Genomic DNA, 15,950 nt, shown 5'->3' with positions numbered 1-15,950 from the left:
TTCCGGTGCAAAATATTCTGACAAAAGTGCAAAGAACTGGAAAGTAATTACTTTGGGTTTAGCGACAATAATACAAGACTGAGCTCAGTCCAAAATGCTCCAAGCTGTGCTAGCTCTGGTTGGAAATGTGATCTGTGTTGAGAAAGATTTTGGCAAATGAGAAGATCAAACTACATTAGCCTAAAACACACAGACTGCTGCAAGAACACTTTTCATGGAAAAGAAGAATGGACTTTATTAAATATAATTTTTAAATTAATTTTATTAAAACAGCTATTATATGCACTTGGTACAGTCTATCTAAAATTGACAGTATTCAATATGTTCCTTAGATTGTGCTGCCATCTAGTGGCAAATAAATCCTTACTGAGTTTGCTATGTGGAAAAATTGCATGCAAAATGCATAAGCCCTCTGAACATCAAAAAATAAATATATTTCTTAATTACAGTAATTTAAGATCCATTTTTATTTTAAAAATTACATTATGATTATAAATACTGTTTTGTGAATCTGGACCCAGAGTAACAGCAGCAATGAGCATCTGTGCTAAGGGTTTAAGCACAGTGTGTTTTGTGATATGTCAGTAGCTGTTAAGGATCTTCAGCACATCTGGACTGATAGCAGCAGAAGAGTGTTGTTGTACACCAGGAGCTCCGATACTGGTCTCCCAGCAGTCAAACCCACAGGCCTTCAGCTCCTCAACAGCGCTCTGAATCACTGAAGTATCAGTCTCTGGAAACAGAAAAACACAAATTGTCATCAAGAGTTGATGATAAATAAAAATTACTTTTAACAAAACAAGAGCTTCATGGAGTTCTGAATATACCAAAAAATAAAACAAATAAATTAAATTAAAAAATAAAATAATTAAAAAAGACATTTTAATAAAATAAAATTAAATAAAAAATAGTAATTAAATTAAAACTGAACTAAATCATATTAAAAACGTAAATATTTTTTAAAAAATTTACTAAATAAGAATAATACAGTAAAATGTTATTTAATTTAATAAAAACTGTAATTAAATTAAAATACAACTAAATTAAATTTAAATTTAATTTAAATAAAAATATTTTTTATTAAAAATAATTAAAAATAAAAATAGTAGCTTAGGGTCTTATTATTATTATTTTAAAAAAATTGTACTAAAATAAAATTAAAAATAATTTTTTTTAAATAAATTAAAATGTAAAAAAAAATAATTAAAACTAAACAAAACTGGACTTAACTAAAAATAAATACAAATAAAAATAGTAGTTTAGAATCATTATTATTATTAAAATAAATTTTAATAAATTATTATCTAAAGAATTGGTTTCAGAAAATGTTTCAGAAAACAAGATACTTTTGAGTGCTCTGACTGAAATGTTCAAATGCCCAGAAAGGTAACAATACCCTGATCAACACAGTCTATGTGTCTGAGCTTTAAAAGTTTCATGAACTTTGCTGTCCATCTGTGGTCAGAAAGCTCTTAGATTTCACAAAAACATCTATATTTGTGTAACAAAGATGAACAAAAGTCTAACGGGTTTGAAACAAGATTAGTGTTAAAAGCACTTTGCCTTTAAAGTATTTTTATGCAATACAGATAACTCCAAGATACACGGACCATATGTAGGTGGTTCAACAATCTGTCAAATCCACAAATACGGCACCGAAAAATCAATGTGTGCATCATGAGGAAGCTAATAATGATCCTCCAGTGTTTCAGAAGTTAACCCTGGGTGCAATTTTATGGGCTAAACATGGAGAAAATCCATCCATAGCAAGCAGACGAAGAACTCAAATGCTTTTACATATAGACCCAGTTGTGGTTTATATAATCGTCAGGTAGTAAGCAATCTGATTTATGCTGAGCAACACTAAACATGTCACTAGATCAAATAAGGAAGAGGAATTTAACTAAGACGTTTCAATTCAACCTTAATAAGACATGCCTAGAAAAGACAATGCCTCATACTTATGCTGCCAGGCTAACAACATCACATCATAAACATTGCCCAGCTTCTTCCCTCTGCTTTATTGGAAGCTGTTTTTGAGGGTTCTAAGATCCTGATTAAAATTCAATGCGTTAGTGGCTTCAGGCATAAACAAAGAGTGTGGCCCAGTCTGACAGCTGCTGTGTCAAGTTGTTAGCTTTGTCAGACAAGACTGACAAGTGAGATTCACCTCACAAGCCATGCTAAACAGTCAAGCAGTCAGCGGGATGCCACCTTCACACAGGCTTTACAAACAATACAGAGCAATCAGGCTGATTAACCACAGGCAGCATATCCAAAATACACACCACAGGCCTCCATGAAGACATTTAAAAGAAAAACAACAATGACTGGTACAATTATAAGAAACCACATCTCAGAATTAACAATTTGTTCATTAATTGGGGATTTAAAGAAGTTTTACCATTTCTGAATCCATTCAGCTGATCTCCAGGGCTGGCAGGAGCACTTTTAGCTTAGCTTAGCTAAGCATAGATCATTCAAATAGATTGGACAATTAGCATCTCACTCAAACATGACCAAAGAGTTTAGATAATATTCCTATTTAAAGCTTGACTCTTCTGTAGTTACATTGTGTACTAATTCCCATGTAATAATCAAGAAACGTTGCTGCCTTACCATGGCTCCAGTAGGTGCAATGATATTAGACACTACGCAGTGCCAGAAAACAGTCCCCAGCACAAACCCTACACATGCACTACCAGTTAGAACTTGGGTGTCCAAATTCGATCATGAGGGCCGGTGTTCTGTTACTTAAGTTTGAGCATGCGAAATCCTCTAGTATGGCGCCAGTGTTGCCAGATTGGAAATATCAAAGTATCGTACCAGAACCTCAAAATAATCGTATTTGGAGGAAGATTATCGTACACGAGTCAAATGGAGAGTATACAGCTATTATCTAGACAAATTGCGTTTTTACACAACATGCAAATTACAAAATAATATTTTTAAAAATTATTTTAAAAAAATAATAACAACTACTGGTACATTAGTGGGAAGGATCAAACTTCACCTCCGAGTCGCTGTCCTGCATGTGTTGCCAGATGTTAAGGGATTCATTTTGGTGTACAAATCTGATGCAGTCATGGACCACAACATAGTTCCAGTTGGCTTGAAAGCAGTGCACCCTCCCGAATTTTTAACACACTTTGAGGCGTTCACGAGCCCATTCAAAGTGTATTCATTTCATGGCTTTGTTTTGATGAGATTAACTTTGAAAAAATGCGTTCACATGACACAACGCAAAAAAACGAGAACATCAAGGGCAAACTCCCCTGTCCTTCTCACTTTCATTTTCAGCACTACTTTTTAAATCTTTATTGCTTGAACCTCAACCTGAAAACGACTGACTTAAGCATGGCTGCCTGTGGCAGGAATGTAAACTCGCAAGAGAGAGCCATTCTCCAAGTTGATTGGCTGAGAAAATGTAACGTAAGATGTGATAGAAAACGTGTCCAAGTTCTCCTCACAGACAGTAGACAAAAGATGCAGCTAGATCAAAAAGTATAGAAGCCTCCTTAAGATTACAATGTAATTAATTTTAAATGCCATAATATTCTGAAATTATTGTACATTATAGGATTTTTCATTATTGATTGTACATCGTACAGAGGTCGAAATTATCAGACAAATCCGATAATTATCGTATGTCTGGCAACACTGAATGGCACTGCGAAGAGCGGCGGTAAATAACAAAATGATTTGAAGTCAAGCGATGCGATTTTGCAGGTCAGAGTTCACCAAGCTTGAACTTTACAACAGTGAACTGCAAAACTTGTCACACGAGTCTATTGGGAGCAAAAGTGCAGTGTGACCGCAGCTTTAGTTCCAAAGCCAATCAGACACACCTGTGCCAGCTAATCAAGCTCTTACTAGGCTTACTAGAAACATCCTTGCAGGCATGTTGAGACAAGTTGGAGCTAAACTTTGCAGGATACCGGCCCTCCAGGACCGAGTTTGGACACCCCCCCTCGAGTTAAAATCTGCATAATATCAGTGCACATGAGCAGCAAAGTTCCTTAATTTTTACACAACAAGAGTACTGTTCCTAATCATATCAGCCTAGAAAATAGCAAAATTTTTGATCTGTCAGTCCGAGTACATAATGTAACTACGAACCAGTCAAGCTCTAAAAAGGAAAAATCTAAACTTTTAAAAATTTGAGCGACATCGATGCTAACGGCCTAATTCAATTTAATTCTTTATGCTAAGGTAAGCTAAAAGTGCTGCCACCAAACATAAAGATCAGCTGAATGGATTAAAAATGGTAACAACGCTACCGTTAACCTGTAGGGCATTTGTTCAATAGGCTAAAACGAGCCTATTTTAATTTTTGGAGTGTCTCAAAGAGAGGCATACCAGTTCTCTTTGCTATTTTCATGCATGTAACCAACTAAAATAACGTAAATGAGCAGTGTATTAAACTTAACAGCTTGATTTAGATAAAAAGATTTGCAATTAGGGTTTCTGCAAAAATTAAATGACGTAACAGTGAATGTGCATTTAATGTTAAAAACATTTGTGTGCGATTATGAAATTTTCTATTCGGCACTAAGAAAACGAACAAATAATTTGATACCAGCAATTACTAAAAATAAAAGCCACATGTGATATTAAAATGCGCCCCTCAAAAGAGTGAACACTAGTGGACAACAATGAAAATTACATACAGGTGCAAATAGAAAAATGTTGTGAGATTGTCCACCTTCGACCCCTTCCAGAGAGATAGTCGTACGATTGCTTTTAAAGGGCAAATGCTCATTTAGTCGTACGTGTTCAAACAGCCACACAAGACCACCTACTTATCACAAACTAGGTGATTACAAAAGAGACATAAGAACGAAGTATTCATAATTTACTACCCTGTACTAAGACATTGATTACAAAATCATATATGCTAATAACACTTAAAGCTAATGATATTATAAACAATGTTCAATTTCTTGCACAGACAGATGGATTACTTCATAAGACCTTGGTGTATCATCAGTAGATACTGGAATTGATTTGGACTTGTTTGTACGTGCTTTTTATGTCAAAAACCAATAACCATTGGCTTGCATTATATGAATGACCAAGGATGACATTCTTTAAATGTTCTACTGAAGAAAAGTTATCTTTATTAGCCTGAAGGTGATCAAATAACTGTAAATTAGCATTTTTTGGTGGAACTTTTTTATTAACCAACAGTAAGGTGCTGTGGTCATTTTAAAATGGTTGGGAATGGGGGTGGGGGGTGGGGGAGGGGGGTTAAACAGCTTGCAATAACTGTGAAAAGTTTTTTTTAACAGCAGCATCTGCTTGTTTGTTTGCTGGGATTTCACAATGTCCAGGTGTTCAATGAAAACAGATATTAAAGTTCTTTGTTTCCAGTGGAGATAAATTGGAAAAGATTTTTACTAGTGCAGGGTAGGGCTGAATGATAAACTGCATGTCGAATGCCGTGTGCATTATTTCATAAAATCAACTCTGCAATTAGCTGTTAATCTCCAGCATGTATGTTCAGCAGCAGCAGCATTTCCTACACAGAGCCTTAGTTTTCTGCCAAACTACGCAAAATATCGAATGCAATGGTCGCAAAAATCATTCTGTGATACTGAAAGCTGTTTGCATAGCTTCTCACTTAAAGGGGTGGTCCAGAATGTAATTTTAAGGCTTGGTTGTGTTAATAAGACGCTAAGCAATGTGTGCTCATGTTTCATGTTGTGTATGAAAATATGCTCTTGCACGTGTGCTGATACCTGGTCGCAAAAGTGTGATTCCACACCCTCCTCCTCCTGCCCCTGTCAGTTTGCTGTGTAGCCCTTTGGACAGAGTTACTCTACACAGTGTGTCCAGAGATGAGTGACCCACACCCATCACATTCAGATGATGCTGGTTTATATCAATCAGCTCCTGATGACAAATGACACAGAGAGGATTTACTTAAAAGGATCAATACAATCCATCTCCATCCATCCATCCACCCACCCATCCATCCATCCATCCGGGATAACAAATATTGATCATTTCTTTGGTTATTTAAAAGGAAAGTCAGGAGAGGACAACAAATGAAACACAAAGAGAAGGTTGTCCAGCATTGTCCAGTATTTTTTTGTTATTTTTTTTGTTGGCAAAACAGAAAAAAATTATTTATCTGAAAAGAAGCACACTTGATATTAACTCCTTTTATGTTTAAATGTATAAAATGTATTTACAGTTGTGATTGTGCTACCTCACTGACACACACACACACACACACACACACACACACAAACACACACACACACATATATATACATATTATATAACAGAGCAAGGAAATTTTCACAGTATGTGTGATAATATTTTTTCCTCTGGAAAAAGTCTTATTTGTTTTATTTCAGCTAGAATAAAAGCAGTTTTTAAATTAAGCACCATTTTAAGGACAACATTTTTGCTCTATTTTTTTCCAGATAGTCTATAGAACAAAGCATCGTTATACAATCAATTGCCTAATTACCCTAACCTGCCTAGTTAAGCTAATTAACCTAGTTAAGCATTTAAATGTCACTTAAAGTCTTGAAAAATATCTAGTCAAATATTATTTACTGTCATCATGGCAAAGACAAAATAAATCAGTTATAACAAATGTGTTATTAAAACTACTATGTTTAGAAATGTGTTGATATATATACACACACACACACACACACACACACACACACACACACACACACACACACACACACACACTGTATTTATAGCCCCCTGTGCCCAAACAATTCAATGTAAAAGTGTACAAGCACTAATATAATGTAACAAGGCAACCATGAATACATTAAATCAAACCAAATTAATTTACATTGGGTGTTCTGTTAACTTTGCAACTTTATTTTTGCAAATATGATCGATATGAGTCAGATTTTACAACAACATGACCCCAGTAACATTTTAGGTTAGGCAAAGGCTGAGTTTGCAATGTCACTTCTCATTTACTTCAAGCTGTATGAAATGTGTCTTTGCTAAGATGTAGCCACAATTGATTTGAGTTGACTGGGTGTTTTAAGTCACCAGTCCTTTTTGCTACTCACATCCTTATTTATAAAAATTAAATGATGATACAAACCCAAGCAATATTATTTTTACTAACATTTACCAACACATTGGTACCCCCCAAAAATGAAACAAATAAAGAATATGACAGAAGATAAAAGCAGAAAGTTGCATCAAACTAACCAAATGTGTCAGCCGAGAATTTAGAAGTGCCATTTCCAATAAATGCTGTTCTGTTTAACTTTGTTTTTAACTGACGTTTTGAATAAAATTAATCAAAGGTTCCTCATAAATATTAAAGCAGGATGAATGTTTTTACCAGAAATCACTAAAAAGACTAAAGTAATAATGGATGCTGAAAATTCTGCTTTGTCTTCCCATGATTAAATAACAATAATATGCAGAGAACGTTTTGAAACAAACAAACAAAAGAAGGTAATAATTCACTATTTCACTGTATTTTTACTCGAACAAATGCAGGAAAAATAAGCAACTATTTTTATTATAAAGCTTTACCAAACTTTTAAAGTTAACGGTAAAGTTTATTTTCCCTACCATCCCCAAAATGATCCCTATAGAAAATTATTTACTCAATTATATACTTATTTATTTATTTATTTTTTTTACTTTGAAGTTTTTGTAAAAATGAATATAAGCACTACTTGGTTTAGCTGTGAGACTGTACCTCGAGTATGTTGTAGTGTTCAGCTGAAGGTCCATGTTCTGCCATCTCAGTGAGTGTCTGTTCACAAGTGCAGGACACTGCACTCACTGACTCCAGAACTGGCCTCATTACAGAGGGAAACTGCAAAACATCACAGTGCAGAAGACTGAAAGGAAAGATAAGTGCTGTACAAACACAGATGAGAAAACAGCATTACTTAAAGGAAGATCATCTACTTAAAGCTCGACACATCCAATGTTGCAAAAGACAATTATATTACTGTCAGATTTAGTCAAGTATGGTATCATAATACAACAGCAACTAAATTGCAGTATTAAATGTTTTTTTAATAGTATAATTACATCTTCATAAAACATTGAATACTAGAGCCTCTGGTTTTGAATTTTAAGATATTGAATTTGATGTTCTGAATTTCCTTATCTTGAAAACTTGAAACTGTATATTTACAAACTTTATATCTGCAGTCTAGGAATTCAGAACACACACACACACACAAAAAAAATAAATAAAAAATCAAGTTTCATCAAGTGAAAAAACGTCTATAAAAATTCAGCCTTACAGGTTCAGGACACCCTGGAGAACGTTTTTTTATATTAACAGATTTGTGTGTGTTGAGCATCAGTTAAGACAATGTTAGCACCTGTCAGCTGTAATTGTGGGGAAAACTGGATAATTTTGAGCTTTTGTCAGCTAATTTCAGCTTCCGGGTTTAAAATGATTTTTGGGGCGGGATCAAAATCGGTGACGTAGCCCAGTACTGCAAGTGCAATGATGACGCGTCGGTTTCTCATTATTATTCATAGCGGAGTTTTCTTATCCTATGAGAAGAGCCGTCTGCTTAATTATTCATGAGACCTGCCAGACCTACCAGAGTCAAGCCCGAGCTGTGAGACACGTCACGGACCCACGGCACGGGCACACAGTATTTAGCCGTTCATGAAGGCTCATATGCGTTTGTTTCCATGATCCACGTGGTTTGCTGCATGTTTTCCCCCGCGATCTTGTCAGGGCCGATCATACAGCAAAGCTGTGTGTGTGCTGCTAGCATTTTTGTCGGGAGAGCAGCACGAGAATTAGAGAATGGCGGACGCTGTCTTTTATCAGGAGTTCATTCACATTCAGACACATCACTGTGCTGCTGTGTTTGCCTAAATCCTCCAGATTACCAGCAGGGCTAATGGTTAAAATAAACAGGTCAGGAGACCTGCTGCACTGAGTTTGCTGGATACGGGGATTGAGGGAGAAGTCCTCATTTATACGGTTTACATGAACACACTTATCTTTATAATGATATAAATTGTGGTTGTCTGTATATGAAATTACGAATAACAAATGTAGCAGGGCATTAAATCACTGTTCATTTCTTTGCATTTTAACTTTGTAAACTATAAACTCATGCGTCTCCTCACGGTTTGTCTCATTTTGTGAGCTAGCTTCATTCGCTCACGTTCTCCCCTGCTGGCCACGCCCACTCTTGCCCGATGCTCGCGGAGCTCCACACCCATTAATCATGCATCTTTTGAAAAAATTCTGAAGTAGACTTTAACCGAAAGTGGGGGGTGTCATGGCCCTTTAAGAATTCAGATGTTCAATATTTAGGTTATGAAATTCAAATTAAGAAATTTTAATTTAAAATGATTTTAATGGCATATACAAATTCAGATTTATTAAATTACATTTGTCAATAATTCAAATGAACACAATATAAATTCAGATTGTTTTGGCATATTATTAGCTCCATATTTTACCAGCTCATATTAAAATGTCAGAAAAATACTAGCAAACTTATGCCACCTACTGGTCTGCAGTATGAAGTCCAAAAATCACTCACACTCTTCACCAAGTGTTAAAGTTAGCAGGACACTGAAGTTGCAATAGCAAATTATCTCTTATTGTGATGTCAGTTTGAAACGGCTTTTATAAGAAGCAAAACATGACAAAACTTGAATTGGTCCAATATGAATTAACTAGATTTTTGCCATTAGCTACCGATGAAAGTGTGACTGTCATTCTTGCAACAGTAAATGCATGAGCAAAAAAGACAGGCAATGTCAATGCAAGAGCGAGGAGATGCTATTTGATCAAAGATTACAAGGGCACATGAATTCTCTGGATAAATAATTTACTATAAATACCACAATATTCCACAAGAAATTCTCTTTTGTGTAGTTTACTGTAGAAGAAAGAAACTGATGTAGGTTTGGAATGGTGTAAGGGTAAATAAATGACCATGCTGTTTCTTTTGTAAGTCAACCACTCCATTACAGCACACTTTAAAAGAAATACGGCTAAATCATGACTGGCTATAGCTTACTGCTTTGACTAATAATGGCACAAATATGCAGAAAATGACCCCTTTAAAGTCCGCCCTGACTCTTTGCTCTTTGCCAACCTGATAATACTGGAATTCCACTTCACTAGCCAGGATGTGCCAGCGGTGAGGCTACCTGCTGCCGTTGTCAGGGTAACGGAACACAGGAAGGTTGGCAGAGTGTTTCATTTGGAGCTCTTCTAAAAGGCACTCAGCACCAAGCCCCTGGAGTGTTCCTCCCTCACACAACACCGGCCATTATGCTAATTGAAGGGCACAGGAATGAAAATATAGAAAGGGGGGAGAGGGGAGCCATTTACTACCTTGTTAATTTTGTCCTTCACTCCAGAAACAAGCACTTTGGTACTACGTGGTACTTTGGTGTTAGTGAGAAGGATCCTCAAAATGGGAACCCTATGGAGGAAATTAACCCAAAAACAAACTTAGAAAAGTCTGCTGGTTGTAATAATATGACAGTAATAATATGATAATGCAAAAACAATATTTTGATGATTTTTGAATGACATTTTACCAGCTTAATGGAGTTATATTTCCAGAATGATATCTTAAGAAGCCACCTATTATAGAAAGGACAGAAAAAAATATATTTAAAGAAAGAAGCATAATAATAAATGCATAATGTGAAAAATTAAGTCAGTACAACAAAAATCATAATCCTTATTTCATTTCGCCTTTTCTTGTTCAAAAACTTTTGAAAGCATCAGCTGCACTGAACTATAATTACATATCAGAAATACAAAAAACATTTAGTTGAGTTGAACATAAGATTATTTGTTTTCTGGAGAGGTGAACTACTCCGTAACAAAACCTTTTAAGTTGTGCCAACTGAACATTCTTTTGTCTGCATAACTGGAATGCCTGAAGTTGAGTGAAATAATTTCCTTTTGTTTTTTTCTCATGTACTTAACATTTATTTATTTGTTTACCTTAAATTGATACGACAGAGAGTACAGACAGGAAAGCGTGGGGAGAGGAGAGAGGGAAAGGATCGATATAGGACTTTGAGGCGGTTGTTGCTAGCCCAGATACGGTTGCGGCTGGAAGTTTATGTAAATTATTTATATTATTTATTAAATTTCAGATTTATTGTATTTTATTAACATCTACCCCCACCCCAACCCTAAACCTAACCGTCATAATAATGTTAAAAATGTAGTTGTACCGAGTATCATTTATGTTCTCTGTTAAATTACCCAATAAATTGTATTTTTTAATGCCTACTCCCACCCCAACCCTAAACCCAACCGTCACAGTACTGTAAAAATAGAAATTATTGTTATACAGTTTCATAAATAAAAATGCTGCTATATTAATGTGCATATCGCACTTCCGGCCGGCTGCATATCCGATCTAGACTTTAACCTTTGAGGCAGAACTCGAAATCGGGTCGCCGTGAACACTGGAGTACCATGTGTCCACGCACTAATCACTACAACATTGGCGCTGGCATCTAATCAACTTTTGAAAACATCAGTGGCACTGACCTAAAATATCTGAAAGTCTTTTTTGTTGTACGGACTAAAAATTTTTTAGCACAGGTTAAGGGTGCTTTCACACCAGTGAATCGATTCAGTTGTTCCGAAACAGAGATTAAAATTGTTACATTGTTGCTCTTTGCTCTTGGAGCGGTTCGCTTTCACACGGCAAAGTTTCTAATCGGACCAAAAGAGCTAAAACAAGTCGCGTGCGAGTAAACTCTCCTTACATTGGTCAGAGTGTCAGGGTTTATTTTGCAGTGTCCTGCTCAGCTGTCAGGAGAGGTGGTGGTTTGGTGGTGATTGACAGGGTGCGCGCGTGACGTGTCTGAGGAGAAATGCGGTTGGGAGGGGTGAGAAGGCCTATTTGAGGACTGGGAGAGAGACGCGAGATTACCGGGAGATCATCACTCGTTTGCGGGCATCCGGAGACTCGCGAAACTTCCCGCCCTACTCATAATTCTCTCTTCATATAGCCGTAAGCCTATTACATATCCATAAAACACTGTGATATAACCGCGCTCGGATCGGATCGCTTTGTCACTGCAATCGAACCGCTCCAGGGTTCGTTTCAATCGAGCCGAGACCACCTCACTCAAGCGATCTCGGAGCGATTACTTTGGCGCGGAACAGAGCGCGATTGCCCTGTTCACATATGCCAATCGAACCGCGCTAACTGGGCAAACGAGATACGTTCCGAAACAAAAGTGTAGGTGTGAAAGCACCCTAAGAGTCTTACCCCATGTGCCCACAGCATTGTCCACCCCTGAAGGGTTACCATGAATGATCTTCTCACCCATGAACGCCCACCTGTTAATCAGCTCCATCTCATCCTTACTCCACCTGCAACACAAACAGAAAAAAAATTAATAACCTCAATAGATAACAGATCGTTTTTAAATAATACTTATAATCACCATCATAGATGTTTAGTAAACGCTGTTCATTTGAACTTCCTATCCATCAAAGAATTGTAAATATCATTATTCATTCATTCATTTTCTTTTCGGCTTATCAGGGGTCGCCACAGCAGAGTGGACCGCCAACTTATCCAGCATATGTTTTATGCAGCGGATGCCCTTCCAGCTGCAACCCATCACTGGGAAACACACATACATTCTCTTTCAAACACATACATTACGGACAATTTAGCTTACCCAATTCACCTAGGAAGCATGTCTTTGCTTCTTGCTGTGAGTCGCTACCCCCTGCGCCACCCCAATATCAATATCAAATATTAAATATTAACTATTGGTTGCTAAATTCACAGTAAATTCAATTTAAAATATAATGAAACTGGAAATAGTTAATTAAAATTGTAATAACTTATAATAACTATTGTAATATTATTAATATTAACTATTTATTATTATTATCATCATCAACAATTATTTTATTGAGGAAAAAAAAGGAATAACCACATTCAGAATCATTCAGCTAAATCTTATCCCTTTTTAATCTTTTCCCCCTGAAAAATGTATATTTTTCACCATACATTTACATAAACTTGCTGAATAATTCCATTGCAAGATGAAGGATTTGGAATTTTAAATCTGCTAAACAAAAGACTACAGGGTATGTCAAAAAGACTCTTAAGACTATAATAAATAACAATAAGTAACAGGACAGAGATTGGTGACCCCTGATTTAAAGAGTTAAAAGTAAATCAAGTTAGGGATTGTTGCGCTGGTTTCAATATCTACATAAAAGCCCCAAAATGAAGCGTTACCTGGCAGACTCCTGCTGAGCCATAAGCAGAGGTGATATGTTTCCTCTAGCAGACAGCAATGCAGCAGACAGACAAACATTATAGGCAGCACTGGAGCCTAAACCAGCTCCTGTGGGCAACTCTGACCACACAGACACTGTGATACTGGCCAAAGACCTGGGGGGAAAAATATCCTCAAGAAGGCATAGCAAGGCAAGTTCACTTATATAGCACATTTCATATACAGTAGTAATTAAAATCAAAGAACCCATAAAATAATAGTATACGAAATTAATTATTTGCATTACATGAAGGTTTTGAATAGCTGCGGTCTTAATAAATGATGCAAAGAAACAAAGGTTTCTTACTCTGCAAAAACAGTGATGTACATGTAGAGAAAAGCCAACACTGCCATGCTCCTTGTGTCTGTGGAATCATCTGAAATGCCAGTGAATTCTCTGAGTTTCTTCAAAAGATCTGCATCAAGTTCTTTGGGGTCCCTCTGCTCAGCTGAAACAAAGAAATGTGTGCTAGAGATTATTGCTTTTTTCAAAAATGCATTTTTGTATCCTTAATAAACTGTTCATCCAAAATTGAGATGTGGAACATAGGTGTACATAACAATTTTCAATTTTGCTGTCATTTTAATAAAAACTAATACATATCTCGTTTCACCTTTAGAGCCAGCAAGTAGAGGCTGCAGTGCAGTTATTTCCCAGGACAGAAAAGTGTCAATATTGGGGAGGTTGATGCACACTTGACCAGATGACGTGGACTGCAGCCGCAGGTATGTGCGCAGATTCACACTCACAGCCAAGGCAACCTGTTTAACATTGATGAAGAACAGGAAAAATTAAATAGATTTAACGGTATTTTGACATAGCAGACCTGAATTGCCCCCTCACCTTTGACCATAACCATCATTATCCCTCAAAATAAAACACATTTCCCCACCTTCTTATCGACAATGGGTTTTTGATTTCCTACATGCTCTCAGAATGGGAAAGATTCGGTTTGCAATAAAACAAAAGCCAGAACAGTCCAGAAAAACTGATGCCCTTTTCTAAAAAAATTAAATGGATTTTTCCTTTTGTTTTGTATGTTATTATTCTTATTTTTATGTTATCTTGTGTGTGTATATTTTTGTGTATATATGTGGTATTTTACCTTATAAATTATTTACTAATTTAGTGTATAATTAAGTTTACCAAAACAAGCATAGAATCATACAATTCAATGATAGAAGGCATCCTTGATCATTGTTAACTTCTCCATCAAATAATGTCACTTCTGAGTCATAGCGTATAGTGTATTCCACTTATTTTATGTTATATTTAATGCAAATGTGACAGGACTAGCAGAAACGTGTGGACAACTGTAAAATTATTTGTATTATTATATATTATATTTGTGCAGCCTTTATTTGTAAAATGTATTTATAATTTTAATCAAGTGATGTGAATGATAACAACTTAAACTTGCTATTTCAGAAGCTTTTTTTCCTTCTAAATAAGTTCTATTCTAAATAATAAGTTTTTAGCTTCACAAAACTATTAAAGCTGCAGGTTCAATCAGGCTGAAGACAAGGACAGTAACAGGGTTTGTACATTTGTAAAGTGTTTTTAATAAAGAAAAAAACATCTGAGAACCAAATGAATGACATATTCCTCTACAGAACAACTCACAGAAATCAACCATCAGTCCATTTTAGACATTTCTGTGATGAAATACTTTTTATTCACTGTATATTTATACTTTTGTTTCAGCGACAGATAATGTTCGTGTTTGGTAGAATGTCCCATGTATGTATCAATATGCATATTTTATTGTCTGACCTAAGATGAACCTAATAAAGCAAAATAAACAAATAATTAAACACACAGAGACACAAAATAGTTGCTGTTTCTCTGACATTTAAAGGTAGTTTTATTAAATATTAAAATGCAAAAGCTTGCTCAAAAAATTATAATTCCAACATTTCCAACACTTTTTTGAATAAACGGAAAGCATTAAATGACAATTTATTTTTACAAGACAATACAACTTGCATCTGTGTGCAGAGCTTCTTCTAAACCAGGGGTGTCCAAACTCGGTCTTGAAGGGCCGGTGTCCTGCATAGTTTAGCACACCTGCCTGAAAGTTTCTAGTATACCAAGAAAGAGCTTGATTAGCTGGTTTAGGTGTGTTTAAATGGGGTTGGAACTAAAATATGCAGGACACCGGTCATCCAGGACCGAGTCTGGACACCCCTGTTCTAAACCAATGACATTTCTAAATTTATTTATTACATTATTATGTCTCTAATAACAAAACACTTACCTTCCCATGCACGACAGAATGCTCGCCGTGGAGAATTACTTTCCCAGGTGCTGAAACGAACAACTCTCTGCTTTGCATCCTGAATATTACAGCTTCTGCTTTTCCAGGAAGATGTACAAGTGTATTCTGACAACAGCGATATTGTCTTACTAAAATATCACATTCATTCATTCACCAACATACATTAGAGTATAAAGTTTAGCTAAATAACCGAGAAATCGTTACACACAAACTCATCGCTTCGGATTGTCCACTGACATACACGTGAATAGCCTATGTAGTCTAAACCAATCAGGTTTGATGTCTTATATCATTGACTCTGCAAACGCCAATCAGGAGGAAGCTCTCATGGTCGCCGACTCTGGAAACACCAATCGCTTTTCGAACCACCTCGCGTCATTTGGTTGCGTGATAGAA

General features: G+C 36.0%; 1 protein-coding gene across 2 annotated transcripts; it reads right to left on the bottom strand.

The window, feature by feature from the left end:
• Positions 1–209: 209 nt before the first annotated feature.
• On the bottom strand, positions 210–15,817 carry mvk (mevalonate kinase). Of its 2 annotated transcripts, none has more exon segments than NM_001007349.1 (10): positions 210–733; positions 5,742–5,895; positions 7,700–7,819; positions 10,334–10,424; positions 10,543–10,588; positions 12,246–12,349; positions 13,236–13,391; positions 13,583–13,724; positions 13,890–14,037; positions 15,534–15,817. In NM_001007349.1, coding segments are annotated over 10 exon segments (1,191 nt in total). In that variant the 5' UTR covers positions 15,612–15,817; the 3' UTR covers positions 210–581.
• Between the last annotated feature and the right edge of the window lie 133 nt (positions 15,818–15,950).

The sequence above is a fragment of the Danio rerio genome, chromosome 5 (assembly GCF_052040795.2).
Source record: "Danio rerio strain M-AB ecotype USA chromosome 5, GRCz13ab, whole genome shotgun sequence".
In the NCBI taxonomy this organism is placed as follows: domain Eukaryota; kingdom Metazoa; phylum Chordata; class Actinopteri; order Cypriniformes; family Danionidae; genus Danio; species Danio rerio.
This window is presented reverse-complemented; position numbering and strand designations above follow the sequence as displayed.